The sequence below is a fragment of the Fusarium redolens genome, assembly GCF_020744475.1.
Source record: "Fusarium redolens strain MPI-CAGE-AT-0023 chromosome Unknown BKA55scaffold_3, whole genome shotgun sequence".
Lineage (NCBI taxonomy): Eukaryota > Fungi > Ascomycota > Sordariomycetes > Hypocreales > Nectriaceae > Fusarium > Fusarium redolens.
Window position 1 is genome coordinate 2,236,829 of NW_025763666.1, and position 23,183 is coordinate 2,260,011.

Below are 23,183 nucleotides of genomic sequence, written 5' to 3' on the forward strand. Positions count from 1 at the left end.
GCCTCAGGAATGAAGGACAGTGGTAGTTTATCTTCTTGGTCTCATTTCTCACAGCTGCGTGACCAGCTTATGGCCACTAATACAGACTGAACCGGATTGATCCTTAGCCGGCGCAGGTGAACACAAACTCGGCCCCTCGTAACCAACTATACGACGTGAGATCGACGTGGCCACGGCATTTTGATAGTGCGCACGCATGATGGTCTATGGGCCACGAAGATGAGACCAGATGTTACAGAGGAGGGATTAATTAGGAATTCCGCGTTCCTTGCGTCCCCACGGCCCATGGCGGGGAGTGATCGTCTCGGAGATGTTGTGGAGGCGAAGCGGAGTATCGGAGGCCGATCTCCATATTATCGGCCAGCCAGATGAAGGGTAAAAAGAGAAAGAGGCGATACGATAAGCGGCAGTATTGATTGAAGCCTCCTTAATTAGAATCCGGATCGAGGAATGGAGTGGTTTCTTCCTCAGTGTTTGGTCAAATCTTCACCGCCGAAGATTGTTCCCTGCTCTGATGAGCCTCAAAATCTACCCCTGCGTCAAAAATGGTCTGATGGCAACAGAGTTGCCAATAGCCGGTGCATTGAGTCCATCGACTGTGGAACTACCGGGAGATACGATGCGGCTACTACGGACAACTACCAATAATGGCTACATCTGTTATTAACCCTTTGCATTGGCTAGGCCTATCGTGAACAACATGCCATTTGCCTTGATAACCTGTTCGGCCCTACAGAGTCTGTAATCAATGTGAACCTTGATCATTGGATGAGCCGATTCAGTGTTGGCGCGCGCTTTGTTCTCAAACGCCCTGACTCGTGCTATTCTGTTGAGCAACAAAACTAGTTAATCCGCATGAATTATCAGAGACGCCGTCGCTACACCACGCATCATCGATTCTCCGTGATTAAGGCCGCAGATCCATCTGGGACTAGACTCAGTATAGAGAGATACCAAAGGGGGCGTGACCACCATATGAGACGTGCACACGGAGAATAGCCAGGATGTTGACGAGAACCCTGGTTGTAGCATCAGATGCGGTCAACACATCAAGAACCAGCTAAGGAAGCTGTATCAGGGGGAAGCCAGAGATTGATACGGAGCATGTCAGCTTACATTCCCTCAAGTTCATGAGATTAGAATGTTCAGTGCGTTTAGTGTTAGATATTGTCTCATCCCGCTCTCTCGAGGGAGCTTCTGACATCACTGCCCACCTCCCAGCATGAACGTGCGGTGCGGTCTGGCCGCAGGTCGCAGAGAAGACAGTGCGCCATGTCTTGAAGCCTCGTGCTACGGCTAAGCTTGAGAAACATTACACACAGACACCAGATGGTCTTTGCTTCATTACTCCGGAGAGGCTGGCCAGCGTCTTTGCGTGGCTTGGAAGACACAACATCAGGCTGTGCATTGCCCTGATACACTTGTATCGCCGGCAGTTCCTTGTCTTCTCTATGATCGATATATCTATGCACGCCTAACGCGGGAGATGTCCAGGCTAGATCAAGATCGCTGATAGCCTGAAGTGGACTTATCTCTTGCCCTGATGCTTTACATACTTGTCGTGCAGAATCTACTAGTCAAGACACTAAATAAGAACCAGGGCTTTTGATCTTGTTTCCGATCAATGCAATTAATCTCTGAATCGAAAATTGACGATTCTCTGCTTTCAGCGATGTGATGTTATGCCTTCGCCAATGCAGGCCTGGGGTAGCCTGGCCAGTTCAGGAAGCCCGTATGGTATGCATCAACAACTATTGAAAGCCTAATGAGCAAAATATCGACATCAATGGAGATGTACCTAACCCCAGTAATACATTATTATCCCCATCATAGTGAATTCATCAGCCCAGCTAAACAAACATTGCATGTTGAAGCAACATATCTGGAAATCAATGGACAGTGATGGATGATCTTGGTCGCGATTAACCGCATCAGCTATCCGCAAATAAACAACGAACCACGAGTTTGAAGGGGAACTGAAAAAGTGGTGAACGATTTGCCGCACTAACTCAAGTTCGCGGGTCATATCGTGCATCTTCCGTGAGCAGCATAAACCAGATTCTGCCAAATACCGTTGATCTATTGGATGTGATGCCCTGAATGGAGATGTCCCTGCACTGATCCTGGACGTGTTCGCTGGCAATCACGAGCACACGAGACAGCCAAGCGGATGGGGTGTTTGAGGGGATCGACGGCTTAACTAAACCAGCCAGCCCTTGCAAGGCTCTCAGGTGGAGTCCGGGTCTGGTCTTGAAGGGTTAGTGCTTCGGCGAAGCTGGCGCTGGACTCGTCCTCTTGCTAACAGTGAGGCCAATGTCCATGGCGCAAGGGTTGTGAAGCGTTCAATGGCTCGTCAACGTCCATTTCTAAGTTTGATGGGTGGTGAGATGGCTGAAGATGATCCATCTTGGAGTTTTACCGCCGGAGCAGCGAAACAAACATCTGATATTCTTTGTGGCAACTTTCCTCGTCTGCCGAGTTAATGCGTTTTTTTCTTTCTTTTGGTAAAGGCAGTCAAAATCCCGAGACTCCTCACTCAGACATTGTAATGCGTGACATGGCTCGGACCGTACAACTGATACCTCAGGTACCGGGGTACAAAGCAAGTCAAACCATCGCACGTGCAGGATTATGGTGCAGCATTCCAAGCCTCGAGACATTTTGAAAGGGCCATGCCGCCATGGTTGTGTTACCATCAGCATGTGGCTTACCGCCGTACTGTCCATCCTATACAGGTTGAGAATGACCTGCAGGCCTCGGCGATGTCTCGAGATTTGACTTGATCTCGGAGTGGGCGAGTTCTGCTGTGTTGTCTAGGCTATAGCAGAATTGCAACTGCACCACATAGTAGCAGATGGTGGAGTATCGAGATGCACGACGTGCAGGTGAACGGATAGGTAATAATATGCAAAGGACAAGAGGTGAAAGGGATTGGCTAGATGGACATTTCGTGATATGTGAATCCTACTGGTGCTTATCTCGTCATTGCCACGATAAGTCCATTTGTCTTGCAGCATAGCAATGCAACCACTAATGGTGCTGTGCTGTAACGATGCTTTGCTGCAAGGTGAGTTGGTGGGATGGCAAAGGATGACAGATTATCAAGCTCATAGACAGTTTGACAACGCACTGTATTGCAGCCAGTCCTAGGGGAGGAAGAAACTTTTGAGGCATCAAACGCACTGTATCATATCCGGCCCGGGCCCTTTTTGACACTTGAAGGGTCTCGGTGGGGTGGCCTCAATTCACACAAGGTTGGGACTAGAGAAACAAGATGGCGCAAGTCAAGCAGATCTGAATCTTATCACGACATTGACTAAACAGCCTCATCTTTGAATAACACAGAGAGCTCAGATGAGATCGATATTAGAAATTCGCTTCTTTCAACTAGGACCGTAGGCCAGTCACCCTCTCAGGAACATTGATAACAGGGTACCTGGATTTCATGCACGATTTATGGCCACAATGGATCTGCTGGCACAACAGACCCGCTACGTATCGTGATTCTCTGACACGCGGGCAGCCAAGTGAAAAATAGTACACAATGGCCTATAAGCTACTATCCTGGTGGAGAGAATGGCTGGATTATGGGCCCTTTGGGTCCTGACTAGGGCCTTGATCACTGGTGATAGGTCGAGTTCTTGATTCATGGGAAGTCTATCGGATTTCGACTGGATCGGAGTTTTGGTGAGGAGACAGAATCCATGTTACACGATGAGGGAATTGATATACTATGGTATTTTATCCCAAAATTACATTAGAGCTGAGGGTGTTATAGCCAGTAATCGACAGCATAATCACTACTGAGATAAAGGTTTGTATTCAGAGATTTTTGACTTCTTATTACAGAATGACTTTCTGACAACCGAAACCTTGGATCATGGCTTTCGAGCGATGGCGGCGGCCGCGGCTACTAAGGTGGTTGGCTAGATTTGGGGTAAACCTGTTTGTGTTTATATGGCACTAACGACGGATCCTTAACAGATGAACTAGGTTCTGTCATGCCATCGTTCCCCCTTCCACAATTGGTCAATGTCCAACACCCCAGAAGAGGCGCAGGAGGGTTGCAGCAGCAGAACAGCCAGTACAGCAAGGGTTCCCAGGGTGTGAGCCTGTGAGGTGCTAGGTGGGATCCATGCGATCCATAGCGGGTCGTGTGCTCTTCACTGGAGCGGACGCCGCCAGCGGATAGGCTCATGTAGCGGCCACTTTAGTGGGTGGGCGCCTCCATCTCAGGTGGCTTGGCCATTGGCTGCATGTTCCGACGGCTTCACCGCTTCTTCCCCCATCGACAAACCGCCCACAGCAGCGAGACTAACCCATGATCTACCCGCCGTTGCGCCTTCTCCAGCAGTCCCTCTCCTTCTCCAGCTGCTCCAAAACCTCAGACCTCCTCCCTTCACCTCAACAAGGGACTTCACGAAAGAGCGGTGTCGTCCGCTCAGTTCCTACAATATTATCGATCATCCGCCTTTTCCTACTCCGCTTCCCTTCTGTTTTTTGCCCAGAATGACTTACGACTTCAACAACGGCGGGGGTGATGCCTATCTCGACTTGACGACCTTCGATACTCGAAATCGCGCTGCTTACCAAACGTACTCGACAGCCACGACCCATTCGAGTCCTTCGGCTGCTTCAAACATCATGCCCCAGGACGCCCGACACTGGGCTGTTCCCCTCGATATGTCTTCCAACAACTCTCACGGCTATGCCTCGATGAGCCCGGAGGAGCACCAGTCCTCTCCTCCATCTCAATCCGCCAGTCCTCATAGCCAGCACTCGCCGCTACAACAATCGCCTTTCCAGCCAAGTGTGAACCCCCTAACGGATTGGGCCCTTCAGCAACAGCAGCAACAACAGCAGCACCTCGCTGCTGCTGATATGACACAGTTCATCCAAGATGCTGCCCTCATGAGCTTCAATGCCTTCCCTGCAAACTTCCAGCCGACCAACCCTCTTGATTATCTTCCTGCGACTACACAGGCTGCTCTTCAGGCCAATCTCCTCGAATCAACATTCAACGGCCTGCCAATGGACGACCACACACAACCCGTATGGCCCAACACCGGAATGGAGAACTGGCAGGAATTCCAAAATACTCTGCAGATGGATGGATTGCCTCGTCTTGATAGCGTTGGAAGCAACTCGCCTACCGGTACATACCTCGAGGTTTTGTCTCTCCCCTCATCCTCGGGCGAGGGCTGGGCCATGGTGGATTGGAATCAGTCCAACTTCGATCAGTTCCAACAAGCTCACGCGCAGGGCGCTGCTATCTTCAACCCTTCCCAGACTCTTCACCTGAGAACCAATTCCGATTCATCCGATGGCGCCAATTCCATGGAGTTTGGAAGCTTTGAGGAGATTGCGCCTTTCCCTTACTCTCCTTTCTCTCCCGAGTCTGACGGTTATGTCGATGCTGGCAACCACCGCAACTGCTTCAGCAACGACGGCCACAACCACAACCACGCTCACACCCATACACATAGCCATGAGCCTGTCGCTACCACCACTGTCGCTGCCGCCACTGTCCCCATCAAGTCTGAACCCTCTTCGAGCCGTCACAGCCCTGGCAGCGGTGCCGGATCTGTCTCCCCATCTTCTAGCAGCACTACCCGCCGAAACTCGGGTCCTCGTAAGAGCCCCATTACTAAGAGCACTACTAAGAACGTTGTTCGACGTATTTCCAATGGCAAGAAGGACGGCACTGTTGAGAAGAAGGTTGGCCGCAGAAAGGGACCTCTTCTACCTGAGCAAAGAAAACAGGCTAGTGAGATCAGAAAATTGCGAGCTTGTCTCCGATGCAAATTCCTCAAGAAGACCTGCGATAAGGGTGAGCCCTGTGCTGGTTGCCAGCCTTCTCATGCCCGTCTCTGGCAGGTTCCTTGCACTCGTATCGACATCAAGGATATTGGTTACTTCATGAAGGACTGGAAGGCCGACTACGAGCGACACATGGACCGTGGTGTCTCGGTCTACAACGTCAAGGGTTTTGCCCAGAAGGAGACCCTTATGTGGATCACCCACGGCTACGGGTTTGCGCTCCCCGTTATGGTTCGCGAGGTCTTTGTTGCCGATGACAGCTGCTTCTCGGTTGACTGGGTTGAGTCCACACTCACTGACCAGGAGCCCATTGACTTCGAGACCCGCACTGAGAAGCTTGATGTCGGTGCTGAGGGTATTCGTCTTGATGCACTCTCTGAGTATCTTGACAAGCACATTGATGGTCCTTTCGAAGACTTCATTGACGACCATTTCGAGGGTACCCCTTTCATCACTGAGATCCTTAAGACCGCTCACCGCTACTATGTCAAGGAGAAGATGCCTGTTATCCGAAAGTCGCTTAAGCTGGTCCTTGCCTACAACCTCACCATGCACATCACCATGGTTGAGAACCAGGGATCCGAGGTTGACCTTGACGGTCAGATCGACGATGAGGACTCCAAGTACTACGGTCGTACCGTCGCCCCCGTCATGATCAACTTCCAGATCAAGTGTGCCCTTGCCGACATGTGGCGTGAGTTGCAGAAGGATATCCTCGAGGAGCTCTCTGCCCTGTACTCTGGTGTTTACAGTGGTGAGAAGATGAAGAACTGGCCTACCATCTTCATGATTGCCTCCATCCTCCTTGCCGTATGGGAGGAGATGCAGTTCGACTGCCACTACCGAGTCCCTGACCCTGTTGCCGTCAACAAGTTCTGCACTGATATGGAGACAACACCTGTTGGTGTTATTGTGGGTCTTTTCCACGCCATCTCCCAGAAGCTCCCTTCCTTCACCGACTGGGACACACGCAAGCATGGCCACCTCCTCCACAACAACACCTCGGTCTGCGAGGCCATGACTGAAGTGAGACAACATGTTATTAAGCACGGTATGTAGATCTTGACAGTACTGTTCTTATATCATTCACTAACGGCCATCACAGAGGCTTATCTTCGTACCCGCAAGGAGTCCAAGTTTGACCGCTACGACTTCGACTCCCTGTCCAACAAGTTCCTCTCTAAGCTTGTTATCCGGGCCAACTAAGATGCTACTACTCAAGTCACGATGCTATGACACTGTCAAAACATATGATAGGGCCCTCTAGGCCTCCTCTTTCCTTTGTTGCATTTGTTTTACCACAGCGAAAGCGTTGACAAGGCCTTTTCAATCTTGGTCAACAGCGACCCCAGATTTGTCCTTTTTGAGCATACGAACATGACTCTAACATTCTATCACGGCTGGTCACCGCCCGACAACACGAAGCTACCTGACACGGGAAAAATGTGTTATGACCTTCTTATGACTTTCTTCTATGATTGTATGACTGAAGAAGACAGAGCGTTTTAGTTCTTTTTATCATATTTTTTGTTTATTGTTTTAAAGTCTTGGAGACAGAGAAGAACGACTGTACCATACAGATGATAGCGAACCTCACCCATTTTGTGGTGTTATTACGGGATCATGTTTGACGATGTGGCATTTTGAGGAATGATTGATTTCGCATGGCTGATGAGCCTATATGGGAGGTGTGTGATTTACAGTATCTTTGGAGGGCGTTGGTGAGCTCAAGTGGGCTGGACTCGCGACAAGCAGGGTGCGAAGTCGACGACGAAGAGCAGAGCGAATCGTGTTTTTATTTAGCAGTTTGTTAAAGGGATATTGGGATAGTTACAAAAAAGGCTCTATGCTTGGCAATTGCTACAGAGCTGCCACAAGTATATCGAATGGAATTTTTAAACCCTTGAAACTTGAGTCTGAACGGGAACAGTGAATGATCATGACATCTCTAAACGGCCATATAATAACTAATGTTCGCGGCCACTCCATTCCTGTAATATTCCGCCTGAATCATTTGAAGTTCCAAGCTCAGAAGCATTTGAGACAATGTTTCACTCGACACTAGGAGATTTCCTAATCAAGGCGCATATTTGCAACGGCTGGATGGGAAAGCGAAAAATACAGTCAGCCATGGCATTAACTGAAACACCATGGCTGTTGGAGCGGACCGATAGCATTAGACACCCTCAGGGTATTGCGAATCGGGTCTGGGTGGTTCACGAGGTTCGTTGCCAACGCCACAAAGGCGGGGTCATGATGATAAGACACCATGCTAGGCAAGCATTGTTTGAGATAAAGTCATTGTTAGCTTTAATAACGAATCAAAATAGTAAGGCGATTGTTTGTAGATGAAAGCGACTTCAATATGACCATGGCTGGAAACCAGTGCCCTCAAATTCAAGGCATTGTCATTGATAAACATTCGAAACGTTACCAGCCTCGTTATTCAACAAGTTGATGCGAACTGGGTTGGAGACAGGGTGCTCACGGGCCAGAATTGTTGGCTGATGACGTCGCGAGCACCGACAAGACCGGATTCAGCGGGCGGCAGAAGTCGGTGACCCCCGCAACATTTGATCTGGAACTTGGGCTGAGAGTTGAGTGTCGTCGAGATTTCTGCTGCGAAAAGCTCGGCATTGCAGACTGCAAGTGAATCGATTGTTGGGCTCTTGACGCCAGAGAGGTGTCCGTCCAGGTACATCAAGTTTGTCCCGTCTTTGGAGGTGGTGCTAGACCTACTCCGTATATCCTAAAATCCACTTTGAGTTATCTCGGCGTGTTGATCCAGAGCGTTTGCCATCGGTTCCTGAGCCAAAGGCTTGGTCACTGGAGCTTTAGGGAATGATCGCCTACGATCTCCCAGGAAACGCTTGAATAATTAGCCAGCTTTTTAACAAATTTCTGATGGTCGAATTGCGTTTGCTCGAGGCATCCAAACAAGAATTGCTTTTTGGTCTTTCCCGGGGTAAAGTGGCGACATGCCCGCTCCAGGCTCCGCCACTCCGCTCTCGTGCATTCTAGCGCTAGACCGTGGGTATCTGCTGATGTGTGGTGAATCACGGTGAGTTGTTGAAAGAGACGGTAATGGATAAGTGACTGCGAAGGTCCATGACAGACACACTTCGGCACGTTAGTTAGTGGTCGTTGATTGTTGCAGGCACGTTGCGTAAAGACTTGGACTGATTTGAGGCCACGGTTTGCTTTTATTTTTCTAAGTGCTTCCAGATCCTACTCGAAGTTACTAGAGCACCTATGAATGAACAGATAGACATAACACCGCTCCTGACATCAGTCTGACTTTCAGCCTTTGGCGAACTTTGGACCCACTTCAGCATGATAAGTGACAGGTCTCGAGTACTTGATAACAGACTACCTAATCACATAAAAAGAAGTACTCAAGACTTGTTGTGGCGCTCTGCAGCCTGGCCGGATTCTGGAGCCTTCCCTAGTCGCTACCGTCATTCGCTCTCATGAATCATCCCCCCGGAAGCTGCGCTCCTGGGTTGTCTGCCACGCCTACCTTTGCCGGTGCCGTTCGTCACTGGCAGGCGTAATCCGGTCACTGCGCCCCCTCGCGCCTTCCACCCGCTTGATTATCAAACAAACACTTGCCTTTCCCCTCAGTACTTAAACCTCTCCCACCTCTTTCTAACTTCATCCTCTTTTCTTCCCAAAACATCTCTCACCCAAGACTTTACTTTCGCTCAAGACCAGCGATAACAAATACCTTCTCTCATCCGATTACCATCTATCACTTCCGCGACAGATCACCGCCATCATGCAGATCTTCGTCAAGACCTTGACCGGCAAGACCATCACTCTCGAGGTTGAGTCTTCCGACACTATCGACAACGTCAAGTCCAAGATTCAGGACAAGGAGGGCATCCCCCCCGATCAGCAACGTTTGATTTTCGCCGGCAAACAGCTTGAGGACGGCCGCACCCTCTCTGATTACAACATTCAGAAGGAGTCTACTCTTCACCTTGTTCTCCGCCTCCGTGGTGGTATGCAAATTTGTAAGTTACATCGACCTCGTCGCCACATGATCTATTTCTAACAATTTCTCATAGTCGTCAAGACACTCACTGGCAAAACTATCACTCTCGAGGTTGAGTCATCCGATACCATCGACAATGTCAAGTCAAAGATCCAGGACAAGGAGGGCATCCCTCCTGATCAGCAGCGCCTGATCTTTGCTGGCAAGCAACTTGAGGACGGCCGAACCCTCGCCGACTACAACATTCAGAAGGAATCTACCCTTCATCTCGTCCTCCGCCTCCGTGGTGGTATGCAAATCTTCGTCAAGACCCTCACTGGAAAGACCATTACTCTGGAAGTCGAGTCATCCGATACCATTGATAATGTGAAGAGCAAGATTCAAGACAAGGAGGGTATTCCTCCCGATCAACAGCGACTCATCTTCGCTGGCAAGCAACTTGAGGACGGCCGAACTCTTTCCGACTACAACATCCAGAAGGAATCTACCCTCCACTTGGTTCTCCGTCTTCGTGGTGGTATGCAGATTTTCGTCAAGACTCTCACCGGAAAGACGATCACCCTTGAGGTCGAGTCCAGTGACACTATCGACAACGTGAAGAGCAAGATTCAGGACAAGGAGGGTATCCCCCTGATCAGCAACGTCTTATCTTCGCTGGTAAGCAGCTGGAAGATGGTCGCACCCTGAGCGACTACAACATCCAGAAGGAGTCAACTCTCCACCTCGTTCTCCGACTTCGCGGCGGCCAGTAAGCGATTCCAACGAACGGTGATGGATTTTATGACGGCGTTAGGGACTGGCATGGAATTCGAGATCAGGCAACTTCTAGGCCTGTCATGATTATTATGTAGTTTTTGCCCTTGCGAATATTCTGCAGGGTGCTAATAGACTCTATTGAAGTCTACTTGGCTATTTGCCGACTCTGCTGACTCACTTGTGTACTGTGATGTTCTATGTTTTGCCATGTAAGTGATGTTCACGCTGAGTGGAGTTGCCCCTCAGTGGTCGTTGGGTACTCCACAGCACAGCCAGGTCATGATGGGTGGGGCCGAAATAGAGCTCATGAGCCGCAAGTTGCAAGTTTAAATCTTTCCTCTTTAAATACTCGTGTACCCACCAAGTCAGGCCTCTTCCTCGTCGTCACTGTCACACGCAGGCATATGATGGTTTACAAATATCGACCGCTTCATCATCACCATCTATTTTGGCCTCCTTAGTAATAAACGACATACTTTACTCTATACCTCTATCAAGCCGAGTTTGCGACCAAGACTCTGTGCATCTTTCTCGAGCGAGCGGTCCAACCGCAGACCGATGCGTCAGGCTATGCCGTCTTACTTCTATCACCTCAAATTCGAGCTTTATCCGACTCCTGATCCGGTCGCTGCAACATCAGCAGCTAAGGCTCAAGACGAAATTTGGCTTCCGTCTCCTGAAGCGAGTGTCTTCGACGACTTTCCATCCCATCCGCGACCAGACCGACGCACCACGTATAAGGTATCGAGATCTATAGAATCTCCCCAGCAAGACTCTGCGAATCACGCAACTCTACCCATCCTTACGGGGCAAAGCTCGCCTTCATCGAGTCTCGGTATAATAGACTGTGGCGCAGCTGCGAGGCCATCGATCAAAGACTCCGGACGGAAAATCGAGATTGTAACCGAGAGACAGTGGCTCGAGCGAGCTAACAGTTTCCCGCCCCCGAACTCAAGTGTCGCGATACATCCACAGAACGCAGTTAGAGACTGGCGGTTTGGCCGTGTTAGCCTGGAGACGGTCGACCTTAGAACTGGGCACGCAATGGCAGGCGAGACGACCCGAAGCGGCCCCTCTGCGGCTCCTTCACTGGGGCCAACATTCGGAGGAGCCGGTACAGCGACAAAAGCCGAGTTTCTTCCTCTCGAGACAAAGAATACTGAGCTTGGTTGGGGAGTCGTACACTTTTACAGAGAAGGAGACGAGACTTCCGGACTCGTCGAGACGAACCATCAAGAATCTGAAGCAAGTGGCTCAAAGGATACCGACTGCACAACTCTTTGTATACCAGCAGTTCCTGCGTATATGTCCCCGGGTGACCTTATGGGTTTCGTTGGAGAAAAATGGAGGGGAGATATCAGTCATTGTCGTATGGTCATGACATCACGGATGAACAGATATCTTGTGTTGCTCAAGTTCCGAGACAATTTTCGGGCCAAGCAATGGCGGAGAGAGTTCGATGGAAAGGTCTTCAATACTGTTGAAGTAAGTGACTAAAGCATCCAATATCCCTACGCATATCTCTAACAATGATACAGCCTCAAATTTGCCATGTAGTCTTCGTCAAGAGTATAACATTCGAAACACCAACACGAAGAAAATCAAGCGCGGCCCTTTCCCCTCTATCCTCGCCGGCTGGCATGTCAAGCAGTCTCAGGCCGTTTCCTCCTCCGACGCCGAATCTTGTGGAATTGCCAACTTGCCCTGTATGTTTGGAACGCATGGATGAGACAAATGGGCTGATGACAATTCCATGCTCTCATGTCTTCCACTGTACATGCCTCCAAAATTGGAAAGGTGCTGGATGTCCTGTCTGTCGGTTCACGAACACCTCACCCAACTCAGAATCAGAACCTTCGGGGCCTCATTCACAGCCATTCGGGTCTGGAGTCTCGAATCTCTGTAGCATCTGCGATTGCACAGATGATCTATGGATTTGCCTAATCTGCGGCTACGTGGGCTGTGGCCGATACAAAGGTGGCCATGCAAAAGATCACTGGAAAGAGACAGCTCATTGTTTCGCTCTGGAGCTGGAAACACAGCATGTCTGGGACTACGCTGGAGACATGTGGGTTCATCGACTGATACGAGACAAAGGGGATGGAAAAGTCGTGGAACTTCCTTCTAGAAATAGGTCGGTTGGTCACTTGGAGGAAGAGGATGTTGTTCCTCGAGCCAAGCTAGACAGCATCGGCCTGGAGTACACACATCTGGTCACGAGCCAACTGGAGTCTCAAAGGGCATACTATGAAGAATTGATCAGCAAGACTGTGGATAAGGCCTCGAAAGCTTCTGCTGCGGCTGAGGATGCTGCAGCACAGGCCTCAAAGGCTATGGAAAAGCTTACAGCGCTCGACGAAAAGTATACAACCCTCAGCCAGGAAACAATACCAGAGCTAGAGAAGCAACTTTCTCGAGAGCGTAACAAGGCGAGCAAGAGCGAAACGTTAGCACGCAACCTTGGCAAATCTCTCCAAGAGGAAAAACGGTTAAACGAGGGACTGATGAAGCGGATCGAGCATCTCAACAGCGACCACGAAGCAATAGTCAAAGAGTTGGAGAAACTCAAAGGAGAGAATGCCGACCTTCAAGAGATGAACCGGGACCTAAGCATGTTTATATCGGGGCAAGAGAAATTGAAAGAGTTGGAAAATGAGGGCAAGATTGAGGAGGGTGAGCTAGAAGGCGGCAGCGCAAGTGTGCCAGAGAAAAAGAGCCGGCGACGAGGAAAACGCTAAGTGCTCAGGATCATTGGACTCGACTTGGATATCTATCGGCGTCCTTTTAATGAATTCGGATTACCAAGGCGTTAGGAAACATATAACTATGGTTCGGCACTGTCAAGTTAGGTATCCCAATACCAGCTTTCAAACGTCGCAACAATTTCTAGTACATGATCATTTAAGATGATATGTTCAGATCGCGACGTGTGGTGAAAAGGTACCCTAAGCCTACGACCAAAAATATCAGAGACATTACCCCACCAGCGACCAGTAGTTACAGCATAACGCATCACAATTGCATATTCAAGCAGGGATTTGGGGAAAGGTGTGTAACCTTGTGTAGTTGCAGGTCTAGAATACCCAACCCAGCATCTCGTCTATTCTCTTCTATTGAAATCTGAAGATCCTTTCGGCCTCGGGATGAGCAGACGGTCTTACGGATTGGGAGGCACGGCAATTTTATAGGTATGTACCTATGCTGCAGAGTGCACACCCTCCCTCGTTTTGATGGTGCATTAGAGGTCTCAACTGCATTAATACCACTTGACTTGGCATTTTTGTTGGGACTTGGCTGATATCGACAAGATTCACACCAAGCAGGTGTTACTTGTCTTCACTAGACTTTTCGTGACCGTAGTGATGGAGACTCTCAATAAAGAGTCAACAATTGACATGTGAATACGGGGGCACGGATGCGATTTTCTCTTTCTTGTTGATGTTTCTCGGAAATTCGCAAAGAGAATTCGGTAAAGGACCCATATGGAGCGGCACTGTAGCGTGATGGAGCGGATGGTTCCGGGGTTGAGCAAACTATCAGTGGCTGGGGTGGTGACGATAGTGGTGTGAATTAACTTGTGATTGATGAATAGGTGACTCGGGCTTGTGATCTCTCGGCAGGGCAAAGGAGGCCATTGGATGGTACATGTTTTTGTTCTTGATGCAGTTTGCTGACTACTTCCTTAGATCTTGAAGCTCTTAAGAGTTATTATTGTTGTACTGTTCATGCAGAACTGTTATTTGTGGCTTGTGACCGGCATGCTCAGGTTAAACAATGTCTTCGATGCTATACTGATTGCGCAAAAACCATGGTGCTCCTTTCAACCTGCACCATCCCGTACCGTACCGCACCGGATCTCCGATTTAAGTGGAGTGATGATAAACAGTTTGCAGGGAAAAAGCGCCGAGTGCGAGTACGGGTTTGCGCCGCAGACTATAGTCCATAGGGCTTGGAAGTATATATCCTCGGTTCTCAGAAGGGATTGCAAGCGGGCGATTGCAACTAAAAAGGAAGCTCGTAGACAGCAATAACAAAGGCGCGACTCGAGAAAAGGAACCAATTGTGATGTGCCAAAGATAAAGTGCCGTGGTTTTTAACTCATCCTACGAAGATCATAGCTTGTCAGCTCTCAAACCAGCCTTTCCTTACTGGGCAGACACCTGTCCCTCCATCACGTACCTTCCCCTCCTTGAGGTACAGTAACATTCTGTTCCCAACCCCAGCAGCCCCAGCTGTTTCTCCATCCTGCATCTTCTTCCATTTCCTTCACCCTTGTCGTTCAGTCACTAAGCAGGAATGCAGAGGTCTTTATAGAACCAACACCTCCGAGCATTTGTATATATTATCTCTCGTCATATTTCCGCCTAACCTTCCGTCCTGCGTTCGCTCCATAACTGAGGCCCGCCGCCCCTCACATCGATTACAACTCGCTTGTCTAGCTCTGTCGAAATTTTTATTGTATAATACCCATCCCCAGTTCGACTTCGAAATAACGTTTCGCACCTGTTCCAATAACGTTGGGCTCTTCCGCGCAAGCCCGCAATGTCTAAACATGCTGGGACAAAGGACGCGGCAGCGCCGCAGTCCGCGATGAACCCAACCCCGCAGAAGGAGCTCTATCCTATGGTGAACTGGAAGTACGATATGTTCCTATATACCGTCGGCAATATCGTCGATATGTTCTTCCGAGAAGTTGTGCCTCGAGGTGCCTGGCGCGTTCCTCAGACTGGTCCTGTTCTGTTCGTCGCCGCGCCACATGCCAATCAGGTTAGTTGTGCTTAATCTATCTGGGGAGCTCGTGGTGAACGACAGAGCGCACCATGAATATATTGTACCAGATAAGACCAATTATTGATTTGTAATAGTTCGTCGATGCTATCATCCTTCAACGAACCCTCCGTAACGAAGCTAAGCGGCGAGCCTCCCTTCTCATTGCCCAGAAGTCAGTTCACGGCTTCATCGGATGGGGCTCGCGGCAAGTCGGCTCAGTTCCCGTCGGTCGCGCTCAAGATGCTGCCAAACCAGCTACTGGTACCATCTACCTCCCCGATCCTATCAACGACCCAACTCTTGTTCGCGGTATCGGTACCAAATTCGGCGAGGGAGAGGGTGAGGTTCAGGGCATGCTCTTTCTTCCCTCAACCAAGAACACCAGTGGCGCTAGTGTCGATATTTCCCAGATTATCGGTCCTGAAGAGATCCGTGTCAAGCGACCTTTTAAGGGCAAGGTCGCTCTGCAACAACTCACAGGCCGTGATGATATTGACAAAGATGGAAACTTCACCAACAAGGATGTGAAGGGTCCTGCTCCAGGTTACCAGGGCACCAAGTTCAAGTTGGCACCTCACATTGACCAGACCAAGGTTTATGAGGCAGTGTTTTCTCGGCTTTGCAATGGTGGCTGTGTTGGTATCTTCCCTGAAGGTGGTAGCCATGATCGCACCGAGCTTTTACCTCTCAAGGCTGGTGTCGCTATCATGGCTCTTGGAACTTTGGCCCAAGATCCTGATTGTGGTCTTAAGATCGTCCCTGTGGGAATGAACTACTTCCATGCCCACAAGTTCCGCTCACGTGCGGTTGTTGAGTTCGGTGCTCCCTTCGAGATTCCTCGTCATCTCGTTGAGCTTTACTGTAACAACCAACGTCGTGAAGCCATTGGCCAAGTTCTTGACACAGTCTATCAGGCTCTGAACTCTGTCACCGTCTCTGCACCCGACTACGACACACTCATGGTGATCCAGGCCGCTCGCCGACTCTACAACCCCACCGGCAAGAAGCTCCCACTGCCCGTGGTGATTGAGCTTAACCGTAGACTATGCATGGGGTATGAGCGATACAAGAATGATGAGCGCATCACGTCCTTGTCTGCCGCAGTCAAAGAGTACAACTCCCAATTGCGATACCTCAACTTAAAAGACCATCAAGTCCAGTATGCCAAGATGAACATGATCAAAGTCATCTTCCTTTTCATCTACCGATCAATCAAACTGCTCTTCCTCTTCATTTGCACATTACCAGGTTTGATCCTTTTCTCGCCTGTCTTCGTAGCGACAAAGATTATCAGCCGGCAGAAGGCCAAGACAGCTCTGGCGGGCTCAACAGTCAAGATTCGCGGCCGCGATGTCATGGCGACTTGGAAGATCCTTGTGGCAATCGGCTTTGCACCTACCCTCTACCATATTTACTCGGCCATCATAACCTTCAAGGTGTGGCAAGACCGTCTTTGGGGATATGTTCCCGAGGGCATACCGCTGCTGGTGGTTTATTTCGCATTGTGGCCCTTCATGGTTGGTATCACGTTTGCATCACTACGTTTTGGTGAGGTCGGTATGGATATCTTCAAGTCTCTGCGTCCACTACTCCTCTGCTTGACACCAACCTCAAATTACAACATCCATAAGCTACGAGAACGACGAGCCGAGCTGAGCGCCCAGGTAACGGATGTCATCAACACGCTGGGACCTGAGATGTTTGATGACTTTGAAAAGGCACGACTTGTGCCCGATCTGTACAAAGCCGAGGGTGGCTCATCCACATCTCATAAGATCCATCGCCGAAGAGACAGCGATCAGTCAAGTACTGGTTATGAGCCCGAGACCCCGCCGGCTCTGTCGCGACGAAGCACGACACAGTCGAGCCGAGCCCTCCCGCGCAACGATTCTTTCAGCAACATTGGTCACGTGGGCATTTTCTCTACACGACCCCCTTCCAGAGCCCGTAGCAGGTCGAGATCAAGCAGCAGCGGAGGTGGTTTTGGATCTGGCGGGTTCCCTATCAGTGGATTCACCACGTTGGACTCTTCAGGGGGATTTGATGAGGCGAGTCGCAAGATTCGAGAGGCGATGAAGAACAGGCGACATAAGACAGATCAAGAAAGGACAGAGGGTGACGACGAAGATGACGACAGTGAAGAGGAGGGCTATGATGAGGCTAGAAAGAAGAACGCGTAAGCACTGACAAGCAAATGACAGGCAGAGGCGATCATTAGGAATGAAAAGGCTACAAGAAGCTATAGCTAGGCATTTTGTATTACTGGAATCAGCTACCGCATAGCATGTTTCTTTTGATGATTTTTGAGGAACATGAGTGGGCTGAATAATATGAGCGGGAGTTGCTTCATCCCGACTGCGAGATTTTCATGAAGAAGGATTGTTTTCGGGTCTTGACACAACCGTTACATCTCAATCTCGAGTTTAATTAAAACCTTAAGCATTCTTATGTAAAGAATGAGAGAAACCTGGGGCTACCAGCCAGTCTAAAGAGATGTTTCTGTTTTTTTTTTTTTTGCACAATGCTGTAATTAATGCTGGGGTTCGTTTAAAGCTGAAATTGGAGACCGGGGGTTTGATGAACCTGACGGTTGAAAATGACAGGATCTGATAACTCTTTGTGGGAGCCGATCCAATCTAATGACGTGCCCATGTTACCAGGTTTGCCAGGCTCGGTGATCGGAGATAGACGGGAGAGGCAAAAGAGCGAAGGAATAAAGCGAAATGCTTGAGGTGTGTCAAGTATTTGAAGCGGTAAGAGGCTCGATACTGTTAAAGAAAACGAGGGATCTGGTCCTTTTGAACAATCTTCCATTTCAGTAGGTATTTATTTGGTTGCAGCGTATAATTATCTGATCGATCATCTGATTATCAATCAGTAACATCTCCAAGAGTTTACTGGTATATCCATTACCAATTAATTATTCAAGTGGATCAGTGCCAATCAAACTGTCCCATTCCGAACCGAACCTACGGCATCTGGAGACTGGAGACTGGAGACTGGAGTCAACGGCCCTAAAATCTACCGAAAGATCTCTTATTACAACATGACCTTATCATCCTCATCCACACACGACAACCCCCCTCTCTCTGCCTTAACCTCAACCTCCAGAACAGCCGCTACACCGTCCTGGTTGCCGCAGCACAAGCCCGCGAAGCAAAGAATGGCTCTCTCATTAAAGAACCTCATGGGCTCCATGCTCGGTGGGGGTTCTGCAAAACAGGATAGCAAGCCCTCGTCTTCGGAGCTTTTCGCCAAGACGGATCCAGGAGTAGACGGCGAGGAATGTCTACACGACTGTGAAAACTGCTCCGTGAGGTATCCTAGAGGCTTCAAGATTGAGGAGGAGGATGTGCTGTATGGATTTGTCGAGGCTTGGAGTACACATCTCCTTGTTGGAACAGGCAAGACGGATTGGGTGAGGGATGTGGCGGATGAAAAGGGGAGTGTAATGGAGGCTTTTTCTAAGGCGAGCGAGCCTACGAATGGGGTGAGTCTTTATCTCATATGAGTGACGCCTGAGATGAGTGTGCTTTTCTCTCACGTCACTCATCAAACTTGATCATTGCGGCGCTAACAACCACAGAAACTCAAGCTTTCGGCATCCAATATGCCGACTCCTCATGATACAGATGACTACTCTGAGCCCACAACTCTTTTACTACTGCCAGCCTTCAAGCTTCTTCACAACGTCCACCCACTCAGTGTGCCTCGGATTATTACCGAAGTTATCAACCAGGCACCGACAAGTACTTCTCCCCTTCACCCCACGCCGCTCCCGGCCTCTCTTCCGTCTCCTGACCCGGCCGCCGGGATCCCGGATGTCTCCCTCAAGGACTGCCCTCACAATGCTGTTATCCTCATGTGCAGTCATCGGACACGCGATGTTCGTTGTGCCCAGAGTGCCCCGATTCTTAGGAAAGAGTTTGAGCGCCAGCTAAGGCCACTGGGCCTGTATCGAGACTTGCATGATGAGAGGCCTGGTGGTGTTGGTATCTACTACATCAGCCATGTGGGAGGACACAAGTACTCTGCCAACGTCATGATCTACCGACGGCCAAATGCGTTTGGTCTGGATGATCCGGTTCCTGAGGAGCAGAACGGCACAAATGGCGTTGAAAAGAACGGCAACGGTTCAAACGGGTCAGCAGAGGAGAGCGTGGGCGCATCGCAGGGTATCTGGTTGGCACGTGTCATGCCTGAAGATTGCGAGAACTTGATCCGGTATACAGTCTTGAGAGGCAAGGTGGTCAAACCTGAGCGTCAGCTACGAGGTGGATTTGATCGTGGTCGAGGCGTCATGAGTTGGTGAGAGGCGAAGTGATAAGAGATGGAATGTTGTGGACGAAGAGGATCGATTGAGGAAGAAAATACCCACGGTTCAACATGATGGGAGGTTATGATATGAATAGAGCATACGACATAGACGGCGAGGATGATTGGTTTCTTATTAAGGATGAAAGATGTTGAGGTTACAATCGAACTTTGTCGACTCATTCTTGTTCAACGACGTACCGTTGTATTGCACATCCAACGTAGCATAGATTTCGTCAATACGAACGATGAAACCGTAAAATAAAGACAAAGATACGCTTTCACAAGATCCCACAATTTTATCTCATCCCTCAGAAGTCAATTCCACTGGATCTCAACCCCAGCCCCAACCTTTGCAGGCCGCGTCGTCAACCTCCTTGACATTGCATAGAGGACCTTGTTGGAGAAGAGATCTGCGCTGCGACACACGTACCTGCAGAACAAAAGAGCCTCAGTTATCGCACGTACTGTATTTTAGACAATGATTGGTGGTGGAGAAAAAAAAAGGGAGAGTTGAGACATGAAACAAACGGTGCTGGCTGTCAGGGAATAGGCTGTGGGGCATGTGTTTTACTGGAGGTGAATTCTCCGTAGGGACTGGTGGAGAGGTTTTTTTCACGTTGTTTCTTTGTGTTACGCGTCGTTTGTTAGAAAGCTGTGGATTCAATTATGGAGACGGATTACTCTTGTTTTTGAAAACATGTCATCCTGTGACAGCAGCGTTGATCATGAATCAAGAGTATTGCCAGCAAGGTAATAAGATATCTAAATAAATAAAGAATATATTATTGCAGACGTAAATAATCGAATAATAATTAGAGTTGTTAAGCATAAAATCATAGTATATACACGTAAAGCGCCGCGATTTGTTGTATGTCAATACCGTCCAAGCATTCAGCAGAGAAACATCCAGGACAAGACAAGCTTTTATCCTTCCTGGCCCACCCATGTAAGCTTCATCAAGAGGATACAAAGTATCCCAACTACCGGTCCTCCATCGGCCATACCGGTTCGCTCAGGACTATCGACACTGTGGAGAGTCAGTCAACTCATACGTACCATCCTAGCCTCTCATATTTTCACATTCCATGATCCAACTTAATTTATGGCTGATCACTCAAGGGTCTCTCGGTATATTCCTCCATCACGGTAAAGATGTGCAGAGCTACCAAGGGGGAAAGTGGCCCGCTGTAGCAACAGATATATAACACCGCCTCGAATCTCGTCAAAAACAAGTTCTTGAGCATTCCAACCCGTTGTCTCTTCTCTATTCTTGACAACAACGTCCTGGTCTGTGACCCGATAAGTTATCTTTATCTTATATCCTTGTTGTTTGAGCTGGCCTCGTTCGTTATAAAGACTTCAAGTCGTTACCATTCTTTCTCTTCCTCAGATCAAACAACTTCTTCAGTCACTACCTTGAACAAACCGCCAAAATGAAGACTGGTTTCATTGCTTTTGCCATTGCCGCCGTGGCTCCCCTTTCCATGGCTCTTCCTTTCCCTCGTGAGTATATGTCTGGTTTACGTTGTTGACTATCATACTGATACTTATACAGAGGGCGCCCCTGGAGGTTTCTTCCCCCCTCCTCCCTCTATCAATGGAACTCAGCCTGGAAACTACGGTAACTACAGTGGTGGTCAGAACGGAGGACCTGGTGGTTGGTTGCCCGTGCCTGGCAACGGCCAGCAGCCCGGCGGTAAGTGATTCTATCATACAGGACAACTCGAACCATACTGACTATTGACAGTTCCTACTCCCGGACCTACCCCTACTCCTCCTCCCATGGTCCCTGTCCCTCCTCCTTCTGCTTCCACTCCTCCTGCTGTGCCTCAGCCCCCTCCCGCTGCTCCTACTGAGCCCATCATGGCCCCAACTCCTACTCCTTTTGCCCGCAAGTAAGGATCACAGTGACAAATTCTTGAACAAAGTTTTCAGTTACGCATATATATGATAGTACACAAGTCAAGGGGCGAGAAGCTTTAGGCTAGATTTCTTACAGATAAATAGAGTGCCGCAAGTCGGTCTGTGGGTGATCAGCCATGTTTGTCGTCGTGTATGCAACTTTCGTGCTCTCGAGCTGAAATGAAGATACCATAAAACCATACTTGTACAGTATTTTAATTTATCCTTGAGTGACATCCGACAGACATTCACAACTTCGTCCTAGTTATGAAAAGTGGGAGTTGCCTCATTGAGCGAACTTACAACACCTAGGCCAATCAGGAATAAGAATCTCATCAACAGGGTAAGCTGGATCGAACAAGGCAGACCTGAGTCGTCCTTGAATAGTGATAATCCAAAGACATACGGTTCTTACTTTGGAACAGTTTATCCGTGGAAGATTCGATATTAGAAGCACTTATATCACGTAAATAGAACCCAATCTGCAGTCATTACAAAGATTTGCAGCAACATGCATGTCATTTTCTTTTCGTAGCTGAATACACCCTAAGTATAAAATCTCCCGAACCTTGTGATCAATTCTCTGCTGATCTGTCTGCAGAGAGCTTAGCCTGCGCTGCATAGCACGAGAGGCAACAATTTCTATCCCCGGATATCCTCATGGATCAAGTTAGTCTCCTCATCCCTCCAGCAAGCCTCTTCCTAATCTTCAATAGTTCGGGTTCCGCCGGAAGAGGTAGACGCGCAGCTACTAAACTCACTGACGTCGCAAAAATCGCAGTTAGCCGCTACTTCTTCGTGATGCTTGACAAAGTCATTGCGGAGTTGGATGAACGAGTCCGAGCCCTCCAGCCGGGCCAGCTCACGGCGTCCGGTCTCGATAAGTCCTTTTATTTCGGCCAATTGCCTCCGTTTTTTAAAGAGCTTTGAACTGAAGAGATCTTGACTCTGGTAGCTTGGAGACGGATGGACCCCATTGCAATGGGCAGGGAACGTCTCGAGGTCCTCCAGTTTCCCCTCACCAAATTGCATGTACTCGCGAGGGTCCAGAATGAATTCGTTCCAGCTATGCTGGTCGTCCGTTTCAACCATAAGAATGAGTATGTTCTTAAAAGCCTGGTACTCTTGATAAACCTCAAGATACTCTTCCTCGAGGGCTTTGATGGCTTTTCTGATACGCTCATGATACTCAGGGCTGGACTTGTTCATTTCACGAGGATCGGGAAGGGTCCTGAAGGAGTAAAAGTGAGCATAGGGGTATTTCTGGTAACGCGAGATGCTGCTAGCACTCTGGTCGGTGTCAAGATCGTCGATACTAAGCTTAGAGGCCTGCTCGATAAGATCTGGCATCAGAAAACCGGGGTTTACCATTGTAGTGATTTGAATAGAATTGATATAAGAATGTGTATGATGTACCTGAAGATTTGACGAGACTGTGTGGCCAAGAAGGGAGACCTAGGGTGTTGTGAGCCTTCCTTAAATATGCATTTAGAGTTCTTTGTCACTGATATCACGAAAAGCCAGGTCTGAATAAACTGCAAAGCATTGTGAATTAGGACTATAGGTAATGATTTAAAAAGCAATGCTTTGCGTTAGTATGCAGAGTGGCTCTTTGATTGAA

General features: G+C 49.0%; 6 protein-coding genes across 6 annotated transcripts; 5 read left to right on the top strand and 1 right to left on the bottom strand.

The window, feature by feature from the left end:
• Positions 1–4,509: 4,509 nt before the first annotated feature.
• BKA55DRAFT_590682 (uncharacterized protein) lies at positions 4,510–7,026 on the top strand (the record flags this gene model as incomplete). Its single annotated transcript, XM_046195127.1, has 2 exons — positions 4,510–6,871; positions 6,926–7,026. The coding sequence occupies 2 exons, from the start codon at positions 4,510–4,512 to the stop codon at positions 7,024–7,026; spliced, it is 2,463 nt and encodes an 820-aa protein (XP_046054109.1).
• Positions 7,027–9,290: 2,264 nt separating this feature from the next.
• Positions 9,291–10,569, top strand: BKA55DRAFT_590683 (ubiquitin-related domain-containing protein; the record flags this gene model as incomplete). The annotated part of the gene is made up of 4 exons (XM_046195128.1): positions 9,291–9,353; positions 9,512–9,836; positions 9,891–10,439; positions 10,490–10,569. 4 exons carry the CDS (start codon positions 9,291–9,293, stop codon positions 10,567–10,569), a joined length of 1,017 nt encoding a protein of 338 aa, XP_046054110.1.
• A 574-nt stretch (positions 10,570–11,143) lies between these two features.
• Positions 11,144–13,311, top strand: BKA55DRAFT_502490 (uncharacterized protein; the record flags this gene model as incomplete). Its single annotated transcript, XM_046186925.1, has 2 exons — positions 11,144–12,058; positions 12,112–13,311. 2 exons carry the CDS (start codon positions 11,144–11,146, stop codon positions 13,309–13,311), a joined length of 2,115 nt encoding a protein of 704 aa, XP_046054111.1.
• A 1,804-nt stretch (positions 13,312–15,115) lies between these two features.
• BKA55DRAFT_502040 (Sucrase/ferredoxin-like-domain-containing protein) lies at positions 15,116–19,655 on the top strand (the record flags this gene model as incomplete). Its single annotated transcript, XM_046186886.1, has 4 exons — positions 15,116–15,340; positions 15,439–17,479; positions 18,328–18,833; positions 18,930–19,655. 4 exons carry the CDS (start codon positions 15,116–15,118, stop codon positions 19,653–19,655), a joined length of 3,498 nt encoding a protein of 1,165 aa, XP_046054112.1.
• Positions 19,656–21,093: 1,438 nt separating this feature from the next.
• On the top strand, positions 21,094–21,559 carry BKA55DRAFT_685841 (uncharacterized protein; the record flags this gene model as incomplete). Its single annotated transcript, XM_046198855.1, has 3 exons — positions 21,094–21,163; positions 21,216–21,356; positions 21,408–21,559. The coding sequence occupies 3 exons, from the start codon at positions 21,094–21,096 to the stop codon at positions 21,557–21,559; spliced, it is 363 nt and encodes a 120-aa protein (XP_046054113.1).
• Positions 21,560–22,197: 638 nt separating this feature from the next.
• On the bottom strand, positions 22,198–22,986 carry BKA55DRAFT_558865 (uncharacterized protein). The gene is made up of 2 exons (XM_046191886.1): positions 22,279–22,986; positions 22,198–22,231 (listed from the first exon to the last, which is right to left on the bottom strand). The coding sequence occupies exons 1-2, from the start codon at positions 22,931–22,933 to the stop codon at positions 22,221–22,223; spliced, it is 666 nt and encodes a 221-aa protein (XP_046054114.1). The 5' UTR covers positions 22,934–22,986; the 3' UTR covers positions 22,198–22,220.
• Positions 22,987–23,183: the final 197 nt, after the last annotated feature.